The sequence below is a fragment of the Pagrus major genome, chromosome 16 (assembly GCF_040436345.1).
Source record: "Pagrus major chromosome 16, Pma_NU_1.0".
NCBI classification, from domain to species: Eukaryota; Metazoa; Chordata; class Actinopteri; order Spariformes; family Sparidae; genus Pagrus; species Pagrus major.
Window position 1 is genome coordinate 15,797,637 of NC_133230.1, and position 17,926 is coordinate 15,815,562.

Consider the following 17,926-nt stretch of genomic DNA (forward strand, 5'->3'; position numbering starts at 1 on the left):
CCTTCTTGGCTACAAAAATGCAGATGAAAGGTTTGGATCTTAATTCAAACTGTGCTCAGTACTCAATTACGACTTTAAAAGTAACCGAGTACATGATGTAATGCATACTTAAGTACAAGTAAAATTACAGTGTGCCCCCAAAAATGAGTTAATTACAATCATTTGAGTACATGCAATTAGTTAATTCCACCCCTGGTTATTTCACTGTTTAGAAACAATATAAACCAATTATGAAGGAATTATTTATTAAAGCACCATGCAGCTGATGTTTATAGGCTAATACTTGGTCTGTAAACACTTTGTAGTTCATCTATAAACATCGTTTGGATGGCCATTATAAAGTTGCAACTTGTGTTTATAAACATTTTCAATTGGTTTGCAAAGCATTTTATTCTTAACAGTGAAATATTAAGTAAAGGTTAATAATAAATGTACTATTTGTTAATGATGGTTATCATAAAGTGTTACTGGTTACTCTACTGTATTACAGCACACGGTAGAATATACACACCTAACAAAAGCAATTTACCATTGAGCTTATAAATTGGCAAAATTTAACTATGGAAAATTAATGACAAAGTAATTTCACAAGAGAAAATGAGAACAAAAAAAACAAACACATTTGACATGCTGCAAATGTCAGCAGAATAAATTACCATTAATCAATTATTATGAAAAAATGTTGCCAGTTAATTTAACGCCAATCGACTCAGGCCTATCGATTAGTCGACTTCTCGTTTCAGCTCTGACGGAAAAGAAGAACCAACAGGATGTTTTATTTATAGGCTCAGTGGCTCCTGTTTATATACTGTAACGTTATGTTGACACTGGGGTAGCAGCTGAGACCGGGCACCGTCAGCTTGACAGTTGATTGTTGCATACCAGTAAACACACCCTCCACCAGCCCCAAAACACAGCTTTCAACGGTGACCGAAAATAGTAAAATAATGAAACACAGGCATTTTTCTCAATGACCAGGGACCGCAGGAACCGCGTACGACCGACATTTGCTCTCTTCTCCTCTGCTCTCCTTTCCTCCCCTCTCCTCTGCTCTCCTCTCCTCCTCTCCCTTCCGCCCTCCTCGGTCCGTCCTCCTCCCCTCCCTCCCTCCCTCCCTCCTCTCTGGGACTGAGAATGCCCGTGCTGTACTGACACAGTAGCGATACGGGCTGAGCAGACATGGAGGCCCGATTAACGAGAGAGGCCCGTGCTGACACATCCAGGCCTAGCTAACGGCGTGTCGGAGTGGATTTTTGGAGCATCTCGGGAGATATTACGGATACCAGTCGCTGTAAGGAAAAAGGATTTTAACAGCGGGGAAGAAGGAATACAGGGAGATCCATTTCGGGTCTCTGTTGATTCAACGCAGCCGCCATTTTGTTGACAGTTAGTGTTTTTTTAATAACCTACACGGCGCTGCATTTGTTATTTCACACCGCTGGAATATTATTCACAGCAGTTTTTTTCTGCGTGTGTATTTAAGTCGATTTAAAATTGTATGTTTGTCTTTGAAGCAACGTTGGGAGATTTTTCTGGTATAGCTGACTTGCTAGTGCATCGTTAGCCGTCGTAGCTGAGATGTAGTAACACGAGTGCCTACGAGAATGTGACGGAGATGTAAGATTATGTGCATCACTTGTCCGCGGTTGTGTCATATTCACTCGGTTTACACAAATAGTTTGAAAGCTGTAGGCGTTTGCTACTCATTTGCAGCCTACATGCAGTTTAAGTCAAAGCTGTGCCGGGCGAAATTAGCGTAAATCGTCTTCAAACAGGCTGCTGATAGATGGCTAGTTAGCCGCTGCCAGTGCCATTGATACAAAATGTAGCACAGGCTGTCTATTATTGGACGGATGGTAGCTACTAGCTTGTTACAAAATAAACACAAACCTTTCTACGATACATGTGTTATGTAAAGCGCCAAGTGACCACGCCATCCTTAATACTTTACCGCCTTGATTGTTGTTATCCTAAATGTTATGAAAAAAAATCTTTTTGGGGGGATGCTTAAACGCTACACGATGGCACTCAGCCTACACCATCGTAACTTTGTGTTTTGGAGGTGGCAAGGTTAATCACATTTTTGTATGTGGTCGAGAGCAGCATGCATTGATTCAGATGTTATTTGTTGGAGATTATAACCTCGTTATAAGGTATTTGACACCTTTAAAAACAGCACAAACATGTGTTATGCAATTATAGCTTGAATACTAGGGACAGACTACTAATTTCAGCTCATGGTACATGTGTTAAAACACAAATACAGCCCAAATTCTGACTTTTTTTTTTTTTATCTTGTGGTTTTGGTAATTCAGCACTTGGAAGATACAATATGTGGCCACCACGTTGATACACACGAAGGGAGGACAGAGAGCCAAATAATGTGAACGCCGTTTCTGGACAATAACAGAGGTGAGTGAATATTATTAGATGAATAATATTCATTTTGAATCGATTTGCAGGTTTTTTAGTGTCGCTGTTGACATAGCAGTGTAAGGGCACTGAATCAGATTGCTGAGTGTTTCAGTACTCTACTGTTTACCCACGAGTGTAGATGTTGTGCAAAATGATTTCTCGACTGCGTGCATTGCAGTGTCACCTTTACGCCTTTTCACAAACTGCAAGAGCATGCCTCTGAGGCCGGATTTCCTTTCGATTGAGACAGTAATTATGAGTATGACTTACAGGGATGAATTTGCTGACTGAATATAAGCACTTTCAGTGAAATTAAGGCTCGAGAGTTGTTCCCCTGAGGGGCAGTGTTGACTGTACAGGAAACCGAAAGCAGATAACGTTATTTGGTTTGGTCGGTCCTGCGCTGATCCACCACGTTTTTTTGAATAACACGAGGGAAAGTGCAATTAATTCAAATGTTGTTATGCCACAAATGTCATGCACAATAAAAGCTAGTTAATAAAACGGAATGTACCCTGTGCTGCCACATACTGAGGATGTTTGACACCTGTCATTCCGGTCCGAATGATCTGTTTGTCCCCGAGCTTTAAACTTTGCAGCCGCCTCTTTTGTTGTGTTACAACCATGTTTGATCCCTTCCCCTGTTATATGATATAAACTAATCGTAGTAGTAAAGGAATTTGGCAGCTTCCCCCTGCCGAACACGGCTCTGTACTAATACCGATGGAGTAAAAGCCCTGGAAATGACACGGCGCTCTGAGGGCAGACGCCAGCCCTCATGTGAGTGATGTGGGGGGTGGGCGGGTTGGATACTATTGCCATGGCCAAAGGGAAATCAGCAGTTATGAACAACGTGTGCAAAAGTGAGGAGGGAGTGAAAGGAGGGAGGGAGTAAGGGGAAAGAAGTGGGAGGGGGCGCGGGAAGTTGTTTACTACGTTCCTGCCTGCTCTGCCATTTCTTAGGTTGTTGGCCTGATATTGATTATTGATTCTCTGTTTTTCATTTAAATATCTGGCATTTGTTCTTGTTTAATATGCCTTGTATTTCTAGTTAACTCCTGGTTATTGCTCTGAAAGTGAAAGCAGACAGGCGTGACTGATATCTGTCTCTAAACGAGTTGTGCTGTTATTCTGCAGTTTTGCTGTATGACTGTAAGAAACAAAATGACGTCCGCTTTGTAAATACAAAAGTACCTAGATGCCGAACATGAAAATGATTCACTTTAATGTTGAGGCTTATCAATCACACATTAGAAAGCAATTTTGCCTAGTATCAGATCTTTTACAGGAGAACAAGTGCCAGTAAATGACCTGGCTTAGCTTGTTAGAGGTGAGAGGAATGTTTTGACTCTCTGGCAGGCTTTTCTCTAGACTTTTGTCAGTAGCCTCTCACAGAGTGAGGTACTACACTGGCTTATTTTTGGCAAAGCTGCTGTCAGGCAGCGGAAGCAGCTTGTATCTCTGTGAACGTTTAGTATAAAAGAATGAAGGAGAGCATTTGTCACTCTGTGAGAGAAGGACATGGGGAACGGAGTTGGGGCGGGGGGTGCAATGTGTTTTTGATTAAAGTAAGAACACAGTGACTTTAGTTTTGTGTGTGCTGTTACTGCTGCTTTCCAAGTTTGCGAAATCGAGTCAGGAAGAGGATGGAAAAGCATAAAGAAAACGGTGAAAGAACACAGAGATTGATGGAGTGTTGAAGAAAGGAGGGAGGTGTGATTTGAGTGTGGTATGTGTAGTGAGGGGGAGTCTGCAGTTTTGAGGCGAAATGGAGTGAGTAATTGAAGTAAACACAGAAAAGAGGGCGTGGGGGAACTACAGGCCAGACTCCAAAAATCGGCTGCGTTTACTGTGTGGTTCAACAAAAAAAATCTCTACTACTGTTTTCCACAGTCATAATCCAAAACAAACACAGTCTAGGACTCCGTGTAGGGCAGATTCTTTTTTTTCTTTTCCTGTGACACTTTACTGATGTGACGACTTGTATGACTTTCCTGAGGCTCCATTAAGTGGCTCTTTTAGTGCTCTCTGCTAATGTAGGGCGCAGAGAAACCGCCGGCACGTTGACGCTCTATCACTCACCCTCAGTTGCTGCTGGGGAAGGCTGGGAAAGGCGGCCGGATCCTCTGTCTAGTCCCAGAGGGCCTGATGTGCTGAGGTCACAGTTCTGAATTGCCTCCAAATGACTTCACCCAGAGAAAGCACCTGCTTGGGGGCGAATCCGCATTAAATCACTCAGTGGCCACAGGGAGCTGTAGACAACTTCATTGAATTGGGCTGCCCTCTAAGGAACACAATTAAGAAACATGCTGCTCTCTGCTGCTGCTGTGCTAACGTAGGGTATGAGCTGTATCACAGGCACCCGTTTTCACTGCAGCTAATGAGGCAACTTAAGGGATTGCTCATTTGGCATCTTATCGCGTAACACCTCGGAAGGATGTGGCAGCACTGGGGGATTAACTATTGATTCTGGACTTTGAGGGCTTTGTAGTTCTCAGGTGGACAATTCAGAGTCCTTGAGCCTAAGGTTACATTTCTCAGGTAGTATTGGCTGTGTAAATAGGTCACACATTGTTATTGGCCGTGAGGACGAACAAGCCATAAAAAGTCACCCAGGATGAAGGATGAAGGACAGCCTCTAACCAAATAGCTGATAAAAATGGTCGCCCTCCATCTGCTATCCACTATCATTCATTAAAAGACATTTTTATACTTAGTTGCAGGGCACTGTTTAAAACTGTCAATGTTTGGTTGATGTTCTGTGCTTGCGGTGACTAATGTTGAATTTCCCCCTCTCCTTACCCTCACCTTCATTCTCTCTCCCTGCCCTATTTGTCTTTACTCCTACAGTTGAAGGACGGAGAAAGAGGGCTGGACAGCCAAGGAAGGGATAGAAGCCACCTAAAAACAAGGAGAGCTTCACCCTCACCGTTATCCCCCTCCCCCCTTTCCCCCTTCGCCCCCATCCCACCCCCCAACAAAAACTCTTCCTGGTGTCCACAACATTCCTTCCTTAATACACCTGCACACCCCCTAAAGTTCTGATGGATCAGAAGACTCAGGGGGGAACTGCAACTCCACCCCCTCTTCTCTCAGGTGCCCCTACAGGGGAGCGAGAGAAGGAGGGAGGGGGTGGAAAGAAAGATGAAGAGGAGGAGAAGAAGAGAGACAGAGAGAAAGAGGGAGCTGCCACTGCCTCTGCTGGTACAGGAGGGACGGGAGCAAGTGGGCCAGGTGGTGCCGGTGGTGACCAGTCCCATTTCTCCATCAAAGAGAGCAGCCTGTCTGAGGGCAACGTCAAACTTAAGATTGGCCTTCAAGCTAAACGCATGAAGAAGCCCCCCAAGATCTTGGAGAATTACGTGTGCCGACCAGCCTTCAGGGCAACTGTGAGGCACACGGGACGTGGAGGTGGCGGCGCTCGTGGAAACCGTGCAGGGGCTACAAGTGATGTGTCGGGCAGTAAGAACCAGAGTCCTTCGCAAGGCAGGGAAAAGGAAAGGGAGAAGAGTCCCAGTGTCAACAGACCAGCCACATCATCTTCATCCACACCCTCTGCTAAAGCTCCCACACCACCTCCTCCTGCTCCTCCTCCCACCAGCACTACTACCCTGTCACCCTCCCAAGTCAATGGGAGTGCTCCAGCAAAAAGGGTAAGATGGGAGAACATGGTCAATTTATGCATTTTGATTCACACTCAGCTAAACATGAACATGCAGTATTGACAGCCAGCATGTTCACCAATGTATTACATTAGTCAGTGTATGTACTTAAGTACGTTTACCTTACTTCCTTAAAATTTGATCAGTCAGTCATCAGTAAGGCAGTAGGCTACGACAAGGTTGGCCTAGTAATCACCGTGTTATTGCACAGATAAAGAGCAGAGCATAAATTGTCCTTTAGTTTTCTTTGTGCTCTATGCTAGCCCATCTCTATTCATCATGCACCGCCCCCTCCAACCTCCCTCCGTCTGTGTCGTCTATCCTCTGTTTCTGCCTGGCCATGTCCTCACCACCCCCCTCCCCTGCATGACCCCTCTGTCTAGCTCTCGCTCTCTGTCCCCAATCTGACCCTGATAAGTGTTATTGAGTTGAGTGCAACTTCCCCTATGGGCATTCGCGGAAAGCGGAAGCACCGGACAAAAAATCCTATCAATGAATCGCAATTTTTAAAGGAGTTATAGAAACCTATTTCTGATTGATAGTTTGGACTTTTAGCTGGAGCTGCCTCTGGCCAGATGTGTTAGGTTCAGTGGCATTATCGTTGCTTCTTCTAATTTTTTCACATTCCTCTCAAATTTGTTATATCAGTGTTTGACTTAAGTTTATTACTTGAAAAGTTCAAGTTAAATGTAAGAATTATCCTTCCATTACCACCTATACGTTCTCATTAATTCTTTGATTTTTTATTGCAGGGTTCACCAAAGATGGACTGCAAGTCTGATGCAAAGTCAGACACGAAAGCAGCCACCACCACATCTGAGAGGCCCCTTAACCTTCACCGCCCTCCACCAGACAGCAAAACGCATCCCTCTGGGAAGAAAACACCAACTCCACAACCCAACCCCCGGACATCATCACCTTCTCCACCACTACCTGCATCAAAAGAATCCAGCTTTGAAGGAGTTAAACCTGCTCTATACACCTACAGCACTGAAAGTCAAAAAGACAAGGACAAGGGTGTTCAAAATTGGGGAGCACCCACAGTCACTGAGAAATTGGCTCAACTCATAGCAACTTGCCCACCATCAAAGACGCCTAAGCCAGCCAAACCCACAAAGACTGACCCTGGTCCTCCTCTCCCAAGCTCGGGATTTATGGCCCCCACAGCCAAGCAACGAGACAGGGCTATGGCCAATAGGAATACATATTCTCGAATGGTACACCTTTCACCACCACCTCCTGTATCAAGACCGCCTGGTCGTCCCTATGGTTCAAGGAACAAAGACAGTGTTATGGAAAATTCACCCAGCCTGACACCACTGAGAAAGGAGGACATAGAAGGGGCTGGGAAAGCTAGTAGCAGCAGCGGTAACAATATCAGCAGCAACAGCAACAGCAGTAGTCGCAGCAGCAGCCCAGGACTCACCTATGGTAATAATCGCCTATCAGCCATGTCAAAGGACAGCAACGGCGACAACAGTAGCATTTCTAAGCCACAGTCACGTCCAGCTCACTGCTCATCCCATACCACATCTTCACCAGCTTGTCCTATTTCATCCTCTTCCACCACCTCAGCTGAGCAGAGAACAGTGAGTGCAGTGAGCCACCTGGGCTCCCCTGCACCCTCACAAGGACACCATGCACAAGAGAGTCCTGCCTTGGCAGAGGAAAGCAGTGCAAGTGAGATGGGGCAGGACAGGGACAGGCCCAGAGACTTAACCAAGTGCCCTCCTCCAACAGGAACAGGAAAGCCAGAAGGGAAAGACAAGGGGGGTAGTAATCAGTCACTGCGAGTTGAGAGGGGCAAAAGCTCAAGTCCAAGTAAGCGCAGTCCCAATAGGGATAATAGCCGACTAGGTCGGACTTGCAGTCCCCCTGAGCCTGTAAGACAAAGGGCACCTTCTTCATCGGAGCCGGATGGTGAAGAAGGCCCACAAACGCCTCTTAGAGATGATTCTCCTGATTCATCTGGAGACTCTCCAGCAGAGCAGGACAGCAAACCCCTTAAAAAACGCAGAGGAAGGAAACCACGCTGGTCCCGTGTTATGAACAAGGTGCAGGGTCACAGAGCAGGCCAGGACAGTCCATTCGACCAGAGCAAAACCACCTTGCCTTTATCTTCAAGCTTGGAAACGCCGTCACCACCGGTAAAAAGACCTGTGGGGAGGCCTCCCAACCCAAATAAGGTCAAACCAAATCCTGTGCCACAAAGTCCAGCGTCACAACTCTTCCCACCTCAGCCTAAGAAAAGGGGGAGGCCGAAGACTAAAATGCCAACGCTTGACGCCCCAGCCCGTGGGTGCCTTCCTAACAAGCTGGCCCCCTCCAAGGTCTTTTCATCTTTAATGAAGTCCAAAGAAGAGCAGGACCCCCCTGTTCTTCACCCAGAGGTGGACCTGAACCCCCCTAAACCTATGCCTAGAAAACGTGGACGTCCCAAGCGCCTTCCTCCTACCTTGCCCCAAGAGGGTCAGCCTCCCACGTTGGCTCCAGAGTCAGGGGACATGGGAGACAAACGGTTCCGCAACAAAGGAAATGGGCAGCTTATAATGAAAACTATAATAGGTAAGATCAATAAGATGAAAAGTATGAAACGAAAGCGTATTCTCAGTCAAATCTTGTTAGGCCCAAGACCAGAAGAACCCCCTAAAGGCACGACCAGTGGAGTGGTTGGATCTGTGGAAGCTGCAACCCAATCGCTGTCCTCCCTGGCTGCTTCTTTTGGGGGAAAACTAGGGCCACAAATCAATGTCAGTAAAAAGGGCACAATATACATGGGTAAGAGGAGAGGCCGTAAACCAAAAGCAGTGAGTAATGCCACAGGTACACCACCACCAGAACCCTTCCTATCCCCAAACACCACTTCCCCTCTTCATCACCATCAATCACAGTCTCAGCAACAGCACCAGCTCTCCTCTTCAGAGGTATTTCCTTCCCCTTCCCTCTCACAGTCTAGTGGAGGTCACAGTCCCATCAGTGATGCCAGCTTTGTTGAGCCAGGCTCTGTGCACTTTGCAGGTCACTCACACTATTCTAATCCCCATCATAGCCACAACACTTTCTCCTTCCCTCCCCCAACCTTTTCGGCCCCTAATCCACGCAACCCAGGACTGGGCTCAACGTCATCATCTATGGGCACAGCAGCCTCCCAGAAAAAGTCATCTTGTCGTGGATACCATCACCACCACCATCATTACAGGCAGCACTACCATTACCATAAGCTTTCCCCTCCCAGGCCGCTCCATCCCACCTCCCCTGCCCCTCTCAGTGAGCTAAAAGAAGCCACTCCTTCACCAGTCAGTGAGTCACACAGTGAGGAGACAGTGCCCAGTGACAGTGGTATAGGAACAGACAATAACAGCACCTCAGATCGTGGTGAGAAAGCTGGAGGGGCGGGTGGCTTGGGTGGTATTGGGTTGCCACCCGGGATGAGCGGTGGATTATTAATGCCGGGGGTCATCGGTTCAGCTATGGGTCCAGGGGTGGGTCTCAATTCCAGAGGCAGGCGGCGTCACTCCGCTGTGCTCATGGAACATCCTTCACCCTCTCCATCACCTCACGGGGCAAGGGCATCTCCTGATCCCAGGAGACCCCACCCAGCAGCTCCCGCCTCCTCCTTATTGGGACACAAGGAGAAACATAAGCACAAGTGTAAACGCCGCAGCCATGGTTGCCCTGGCTATGATAAGCTAAAGAGACAGAAAAGGAAACGCAAGAAGAAGTACTTGCAGCTGCGCTCTCGGCGGCATGACCCAGACTTTCTTGCTGAGTTGGATGAGATTGTTGTGAGATTGAGTGAAATACGGATAGCACACCGTACTACAGGGCACCGGCTCGGCAGCGGAGTAGGCATAGCAGCGGGAACAAGTAGAGTGCCAGGAGTGGGAAGCAGGGCTAGTGCTGGCATAGGAGGCACAGCTGGCCCTCCTCCACATCATTATGTCCACAGGGACCTCCTGCCTACAATCTTCAGGGTTAACTTTGGCAGCTACTACTCCCACCCGGCATACTCCTGTGATCCATTGCACTATGTTCGTAAACCAGACATGAAGAAGAAACGTGGACGACCTCCCAAACTGAGAGAGTCCATGTCTGAGGTTCCCTTTGTACCTGGGCTTGGATTCCCGCTCTCCAGTGGAGGCTTCTACCACCCCTCCTACAGCGTTCCCTACTCCTCTGGGCCCCTGGGGTTGGGCTATTACAGAGGCTATCCTCCAGCTAGCGCTCTGTATCCCCACCCACATCACCAGTCACCCCACACAGCTCCATCCCACCACTCTCACCACTCACCGTCTTTCCCCCCTCCTCCCCCCACATCTTACATGCATCACCACCACCCATCACATCTCCTGCTGAACCCCTCCAAATTTCACAAGAAAAAACATAAGCTGCTTAGGCAGGAGTACCTGGGAGGAGGGAGGTCCCCTGTCCTGTACCCACCCATGTCTTCTGAGCTCTCCTTCAACTGGCATCACAAACACAAACACAGACACAAACACAGAGAGCGCTGCGCTGAGGAGGACAGGGAGGAAGCTGCAAGAGGAGGATCAGAAAGTCGGGCTAGTGCAGGGATTTCTGATGCTGGAGCATCAGGGAAAGGAGAGAGAGTTGGCAGTTTAGGGATGGCAGAGTCTTTACAACGATGCCGCTTTGGACGAGACACCTCCAGCATCGGTGCCAGCAAGCAAGCTGCCACTTCTGCCAACTCCCCCTCTTCTTCTTCATCCTCATCTGCAGAAAGGTACAAGCGCAAAGAGAGCTCCATGTCCTGTCTAGGCCCCTCCAGGCTTGCACTGGGTAGCAGCTCAAAAGGCCACCACCCAGTAGAGTCCTGGTTCAGGATGGGCAGCTCTAAGGCAGACTACTCTAAGCTTTCACGGAGTCATGTGGCACCTGGCCAGGGTCCCTTCTCAGATGGACGGGCTGAAGACCCAGCAGGCTGCTCGGACAGTGAGGATGATGAGCCTCTCACCCCAACGGAGGATGTAGAGCCTGGAGCCCATGATTCTCCAAACCTTACAAATTTGTTTGCCTCTGCTCTCACCCGCACTACACTGAAGGGGAGCAGGAGCAGAAAGAGTGATGTAGTCACAGAGAGCTCCAGCTTCTCCCGCATGGACCGACCGATGAGGAAGGACCGCTCAACATCAGCAGAAAGGAGAGAGTTAGGTAAGTCTATTTCGGTTGAGTTAAATGTTTCTTTATGAATGGGCTGCCTACAGCAAATCATCCACTGATAAACTGATGTGCAGGTTGTAACAGCATCTGTGTAGCTCATTTAAAATAAAGAGAAGACTGTGTAACTGTGTAACTAGTTATGATAGCAACAGGGAGCAATTTGCATTTATTTGTTCTCGGATATTCCATTCCCTTAGGCCTGCACAATTAATCGAAATATTATCGAAATCCCAAAACGGCCAAGTGCAATATCCAAAATGCGGTAGCTGCAATTTTTTTAATGTGGTAAAATGTGTGACAAAGCAGCATTATCTTACCCTGGACTCAAGTCATATTTTCCAGATGGAAGAAAACATTTTTGTTTGGTACAGATCACAGCAAATGTCACATCATCATGATTTTAATAGTTTTTTCAGTGAAAATAAAAATTGTAAAGCATTAAATCATAATTTGTAGAATTATATCACATTCACAGTAACTGTAAAAATAATCCCATATCATTTTTTTTACATTATTGTGCAGCCCTACATTCACTGAATTGAAATGTATATCATTCATGAGTACTACAGGCTTTTGAGTTTGATGAGCTATTCAGCACATAAAATCTTTTGACCCATTGTCAAAGGTTATAGGAGTCAAATTCATTTTCCAAAAATAGTTCTGATGCAGTTGTACCAAGAATCCAGTGACTGAATATGTTTGACTGATGTCTGATAAGATTTATGGCCTGGAACAACTATGGTGAATTTGGCACAGTGAGCAATCAATTAGATCCAGCACTGATGCCAGGACTATGCATTTGGGCAATAACCGTGTCAGACACTGACATATGGCACAGCAAGGAGACTTTCAAATCTTGCTTGATCTCTGCTCAGTGAAGCCTGTGTATCTCTTGAAAATCCTTCATAGTGCTCATAGTGTCAACCATTCTTAGTCGTGTTTAGATCAAACAACACCGGAAAATTATCTGTTCTCGCTCTGTACCTTTCTCCAGTCTCCTCAGTCTGTACAAAGAAAATACCAAGTGGCTTTGGTTGGGTTGTTTTAGTCAAAAAAAGGCTCCTTGAAAGACACAGTGACACCCCGTTTGCGTTCATCGTCTGACATTTGGTAGCTCTTACTAGTGGTTATGGGCTCTGTGAGTGTGGATGGCCACAGTTGGCCAAGGTTGATATAGCATTCCTGCTGGAGCTAGAGGGGTGGAGTGTTTTGTTAACATGCTATATTTAGTAGACATTTCCCTCAAAAGCCCACAATGCAAGGCCTCGTCCTATGCTTCAGTACACCCAGCACCTGGGCTGAGCTAATGTTGCTGATGTAAGACATAGTTCCTCAGCAACGGTCTTGCTTCATCCCTTGCTTCATCCGTGTGACTCAGAATGCCCCCTTACTAGGACTGATGTTTGTTTGTGCGTGTTAACAGTGGTAAGGAGGGGTGTTTTTATGTGAATACTACCTAATGTTTATGTGCATGTTTGTACATGTGATGGGAAGCTGTAGGGTCTGTGTTGAGGCAGCATGGTGCAGTTCAAACCATGCCAGGGTAATCCTGGATTAGAGCTCAGGACTTAGGGGTCAAACAGCGGTCGCAGACTGCACCGTGAAGGTAGAGGAGGCCATGGGTGGGGACTCGACTGACACACAAGACAAGTGGGGAATGATGGAAGTAGGTAGATGAATACTGACAGAAGAGTAGTGAGAGAGTGATGTGGGGAAAGGGACTGTAAGGCCCAAGCTAAGGTGTATCATAAATGGTTTGTTTTTATCCAAATGGTCAGATTTTCAGAATTTCCAAGTCGGCAAAAGAAAATGCTAATTACTCGTTGTTTCGGTCAACTGCTGTTAATTAAGTCATTTTCGCATAATGCCTACTTGGGACCAGGCAATGGTTAAATCTGTTGTCCTGATAAGCTAGTTATTCGGTCCCAGTTTGACCCTGTCTTACCAGGCGACTCAGGTTTCATATGTGGGCTCCCATATCTCACTGTGGCCAGTCTGTATGGGTCACTGGATATGGGGCAACCCTATTTCACTGGCCCACTGGACTTAAATATAGGGTGACGAAGAGTTTTCTAAGGTCAGACAAGCCAAAGAAAGGAGGGAAATTGGCACAGGATGACTTTTTTTAATGACGGGAAAAAAGGGGGGAAGAAGAGAGAGTGAAATGTGTGGAAAGAGCTGAGACTTGTATATTTTAAAGAAAAGGATGTTAGGGTAAGTATGGAAGTCAAAGGTGAAAGAAAAGTGGCTCCGTGACATAATTCAAACTGATTTGCTGTCAAAAAATGCCAAAATGATGATTATTTTGCTCTGCAGACGCATTTTTGATGAATGATAGCGTTAAGTGCTACTGAACACATTGCATTTCCTGTGACTAGCTTACTTCAAAATAAAAGTCAACATGCATTTCGTTAGATAAGTGCTTTTAATGTAAAGCTGCAGCTGCAGGAAATGTTTGGTTTGCCTTAGCAGTAAATTAACACAGTGCTCCACGGATAGTAAGTGGCTTTTCTTGTAAAAAAAAAAAAAAAAAGCCTTGTGTACTCTGTAACACTGTTGTGGTCACAAGTTTATTAGTTGGAGGGAAGTCTGAGAAAATGAAGAGCGGCTAAAAGAGAGTAAAAAGATGTATTGTAATAAATAAACATGAGTCATAAACTGCTTAGTCATTCAGCTTAATGTAGGGCATGAATAGTAAAAAAAAAAAACACCAGGTTCACATGTCCTCTTATCTTAAACCTCAAACTCTTTTTGGGACACATTGCCCATTGTGCCGCATAGTTTCGAGAGTCACAGGACAGGACACAGCCCAGTGTTGACTATCAGTTGTTGTAATGTCACTTCTAAATGCTAAGAATGTGTGCTTTGTTACTAAGTGCTCCATACGTGGCACTAATTATCTGTTTGTTTGATAGGGTCATCAGGTATCCAGACAAGAGGTGTTGCCCTCTCGACCTCTGAAGGGCCCGAGGGATCCCTGCACCACCGGCAGCAGCACCATCACCAACCTTCTCTGTTTCACTCCCACGGCTCGGCTTCCTCTTCTCGACTCTCCCCCTCTCAGGACTGTTGCCTGGATGCCTCCCTGCCCCACCACTCCCATCGGACACAGCCATCCAAACACAGCCTGCACCACGTCAACAAGATCCTGCGTGCCAAGAAGCTACAGAGACAGGCTCGTACAGGAAACAATGTGGTGAAGAAGAGGGGCCCTGGGCGTCCGAGGAAACACCCGTTACCCTCTCCGCCGCCATCTCCACCTCCAGTTGTTGAGTTGAATCAGACCCGGCACAGGGACAGAGCGGGAGAACGGCCAGCAGGAGCCAGGGGGTGGGAGGGGGACACTGTGACAGATGCTATTGAGTCAGTAGTCCAGGGCCAGCGTAGAAAATGTCAGAAGAGGAAGCACTGGGACAGAGATGGAGAAGACGAAGAGGAGGAGGAAGAAGAGGACGGGGAGGTAGAAGAGCCTGAGGAGCGTTTGCCGGACAGAGAGGAGAACCTGGGCAACCTGGTGGCAAGGTCCAGGACTGGGACAGGAAGAAGCTGGCTCACCCAGGACGAGCTCCAGCACTTTCGTGGGTAAGCAGATTTGCACCACACTGTTGAATATTAACCCTTGGAGTACAAATGTTAAGATTCAATGCTGATATATAAAGATTTGTCAAGTCACTAGAAACCAAGTCATGGTTCTATTTTTAGCTCAGTGGAAAGCAAGCCAGATGGCCACTGCTCCCCAGAACGCCCAGGCACCGTCTCCAGGGAACAAGCTCCGCCCATGCCTGTAACAAGCCAACGAGAAAAGAGACCAGCTAGACCTCCAAAGAAGAAGTTCCAGAAGGCGGGACTTTACTCTGATGTGTACAAGACTGAGGAGTGAGTACCAAAGAAAACAAAATCTTTTTTGTTTTGCGTCTAATGCTGATGTTTAGTGTTTGTTAACTGCCTTTACATTTGACCATTTCTGTGCCTTTATAGCCCCCGGAGTCAGCTTCTGCAGCTAAAGAAAGAGAAGCTAGAATACATACCCGGGGAACATGACTATGGATTGTTTCCAGCGCCTATACATGTTGGTGAGTCTTTAATTAGATCACTTTCTTTTGTTCCGCACTTGATATTTTTATAACACAAGATCCACAAATGTAATTCCTACAAATTAAATGATCAGTTTATTAAAACACACAACAATCTGAGTGAATTATGATGCTGTTAAAAGAGTTGATTACATCAGTCAAGTTTCTACATCGGCCTGTCTTACGAAGCTGGATTAATCAGAGTTTTTCTGAGTAAAAGCCACAACCACTGTTTGTACCAGAGTCAGATTTGGAGAGTTTCTGGGTTGACTCATCAGTTTACAGATAACTCAGTTAACCAATGTCTAGGAACAAGACCCTTCTTTTTCTCTATATTTCCAGCTATGATGAGATGAAAAACACAAAATGTTTCATCAAGAGGTTAAACTTTTCATTTACATACAGTTTGTGAAAATATATGGTCAAAAATAACTTCCTTCTTCTCTTATGTTTAAATTTTTTGCTTGCTTTGCTTTTTCAGGGAAGTACCTGAGACAGAAGCGCATTGATTTCCAGTTGCCTTACGACATCTTATGGCTGTGGAAACACGATCAGGTGATCAATCATGTTGAGCACTTAGTGTTTTTAGGGATTTTCCATGCTCACCATAAATTACTGATGGGCACTTTCAAAAGGTACAAGGCCTCTTAAGTATTTGTCTCTGTCTTTAAACCTCTTTATGTGTACCATCCTGTTTGTGTTTCAGCTTTACAAGAGGCCTGATGTCCCCCTTTATAAGAAGATCAGATCAAGTGAGTATCCAGCTTTGTTCCAGTGATTCAACCATAATGTCATTTGTAGCCTGATCAATGCATGTGCTTACATTTCTTTGTCGTGCTACTGTGGTTGCAGTGGTTGCCTTGACTGCTGTAGTCCATGTAATAAATAATATGCATTGTTTGTTTGCAAAAAAGGATTTAAAAAACATGTGATTCTCTTACTGCTGGCCACACCTCATGAGAATGTTAGTAACTGTAAATCTAAACTGGTAAACCCCCTTTCTGTCACAGATGTCTATGTGGACGTGAAACCTCTCTCTGGTTATGAAACAACTACATGCAACTGTAGACCTCATGAGGTCTCAACTGACAAAGGCTGCCTGGATGATTGCCTAAATAGGTAAAGATAGGTTCTCCATTGTAGAACACAATCTTACTGTATTTCAAAACTCAGTACTAGTTGTACTATGAGTACTTTAGTCATGTGTTTGTGTAGAAACGTTGTTTAAATTTTTTTTTTGGTAATGAAACGAATGTGAATAGAGGGTACGCTTAGTGTCAACTCAAGAGAATTGCAACCACAGCCTCATTTTGCATTGTTTTAATTGCCTATTTAGAATGAGTTTTGCTGAGTGCTCTCCCAGCACCTGTCCATGTACTGATCGGTGTGACAACCAGCGCATCCAGAGACACGAGTGGGTCCAGTGTCTGGAGCGATTCCGTGCTGAGGGAAAAGGCTGGGGCATCCGCACCAAGGAGGCACTTCGTGCTGGACAGTTTATCATCGAGTACCTGGGAGAGGTGGTTAGCGAACAGGAGTTTAGGTGAGTTAACTGGGTCACGTATTTTGCAATAAATTCTTGTTGAGTGCCAGACGTTAAGCTGTCAGAAGATTTAGGATGTCCTGCATCTGTCTTTCTGCCTGTTTTACTCCCTCATTTCAGGACTTAATTTGTCTTGACATAGAAATTAATAAAAGCCTCTCTTTTAATCTTCCACCCCCTCTCCTACTATTTTTCAGGAGCCGTATGATGGAGCAGTACTTCTCCCATAGTGGCCAGTACTGTCTGAATCTGGATAGCGGCATGGTGATTGACAGCTACCGAATGGGCAATGAGGCACGCTTCATAAACCACAGCTGTGAACCCAACTGTGAGATGCAGAAGTGGTGGGTGTCATGACAGCTTTAAACCAGTTCCCTTTAATGTCCTTGTTGTTCTTTTGGGTTCTCACTAAAGCCCAGATTTAGCTAAGCCCTTTTAGCAGTGAGCGGTTGCCACAAGTTGTTAAAGACGGATAATTGAGTTAGACCTGACATTAACAGCATTTGTTTGGCCATGATGACAAATGGAAAGCACACGGTGTTTGCTATACATAAGCAAAAGCATTGTGTGTAAAAGTCCAACTGAAATCACATTTCATCATCCCTTTTTTGCACTCTCAAATATTTTCTATGTTTTGTTAATCATTTTTTATCATTCAGAGGATTTTTAGGATCAACTTAGGTCTTTGGGGAAATATCAGAAATGGTCTGTTCATCCTAGCCGGCTGGAGGGGCGTGTCAGTGTCTGTTTGATTGACAGCAGCAGGCAGTGTCTGTGTTACAACATAGGGAGCGAGAGACAAAGTCATCAAACTGAAGCTACATGTCAGGGGCATACAGCGTGTTGTAAGTGGTATTAATAGTGACATTTAGAGGAATGATAAGATGCAGTTGAATGTGCTGCAGCTGAGCAGCTAATTAGTTATCAGGCCTGCAAACTTACGTTAGAAGTGCACTATCCCCCAGGGAATGCTTGGAGCTAAGATGCAGGATGTGTGCTCATGTTTATACTTTGGATATTAAGGATACTTTAGCTGGAAAGCATAGAGAATTTGC

General features: G+C 45.8%; 1 protein-coding gene across 4 annotated transcripts in view; it reads left to right on the forward strand.

Moving 5' to 3' along the window:
* The first annotated feature begins 1,201 nt into the window (after positions 1–1,201).
* ash1l (ash1 (absent, small, or homeotic)-like (Drosophila)) overlaps positions 1,202–17,926 on the forward strand; it is a 32,762-nt gene continuing 16,037 nt past the window's right edge. For 2 of the 4 annotated variants that reach the window (XM_073482809.1, XM_073482812.1), the window contains exons 1-12: positions 1,202–1,291; positions 2,316–2,412; positions 5,266–6,068; positions 6,830–11,246; positions 14,171–14,837; positions 14,958–15,131; positions 15,234–15,328; positions 15,810–15,883; positions 16,035–16,080; positions 16,339–16,447; positions 16,665–16,871; positions 17,069–17,215. In XM_073482809.1, coding sequence (XP_073338910.1) covers positions 5,460–6,068; positions 6,830–11,246; positions 14,171–14,837; positions 14,958–15,131; positions 15,234–15,328; positions 15,810–15,883; positions 16,035–16,080; positions 16,339–16,447; positions 16,665–16,871; positions 17,069–17,215 — 6,545 coding nt within the window. In that variant the 5' untranslated portion in view covers positions 1,202–1,291; positions 2,316–2,412; positions 5,266–5,459. Of the gene's footprint in view, positions 1,292–1,314; positions 1,387–2,130; positions 2,154–2,315; positions 2,413–5,265; positions 6,069–6,829; positions 11,247–14,170; positions 14,838–14,957; positions 15,132–15,233; positions 15,329–15,809; positions 15,884–16,034; positions 16,081–16,338; positions 16,448–16,664; positions 16,872–17,068; positions 17,216–17,926 lie in introns of those variants that run through there. The other 2 variants (XM_073482810.1, XM_073482811.1) reach the window with 2 other exon arrangements.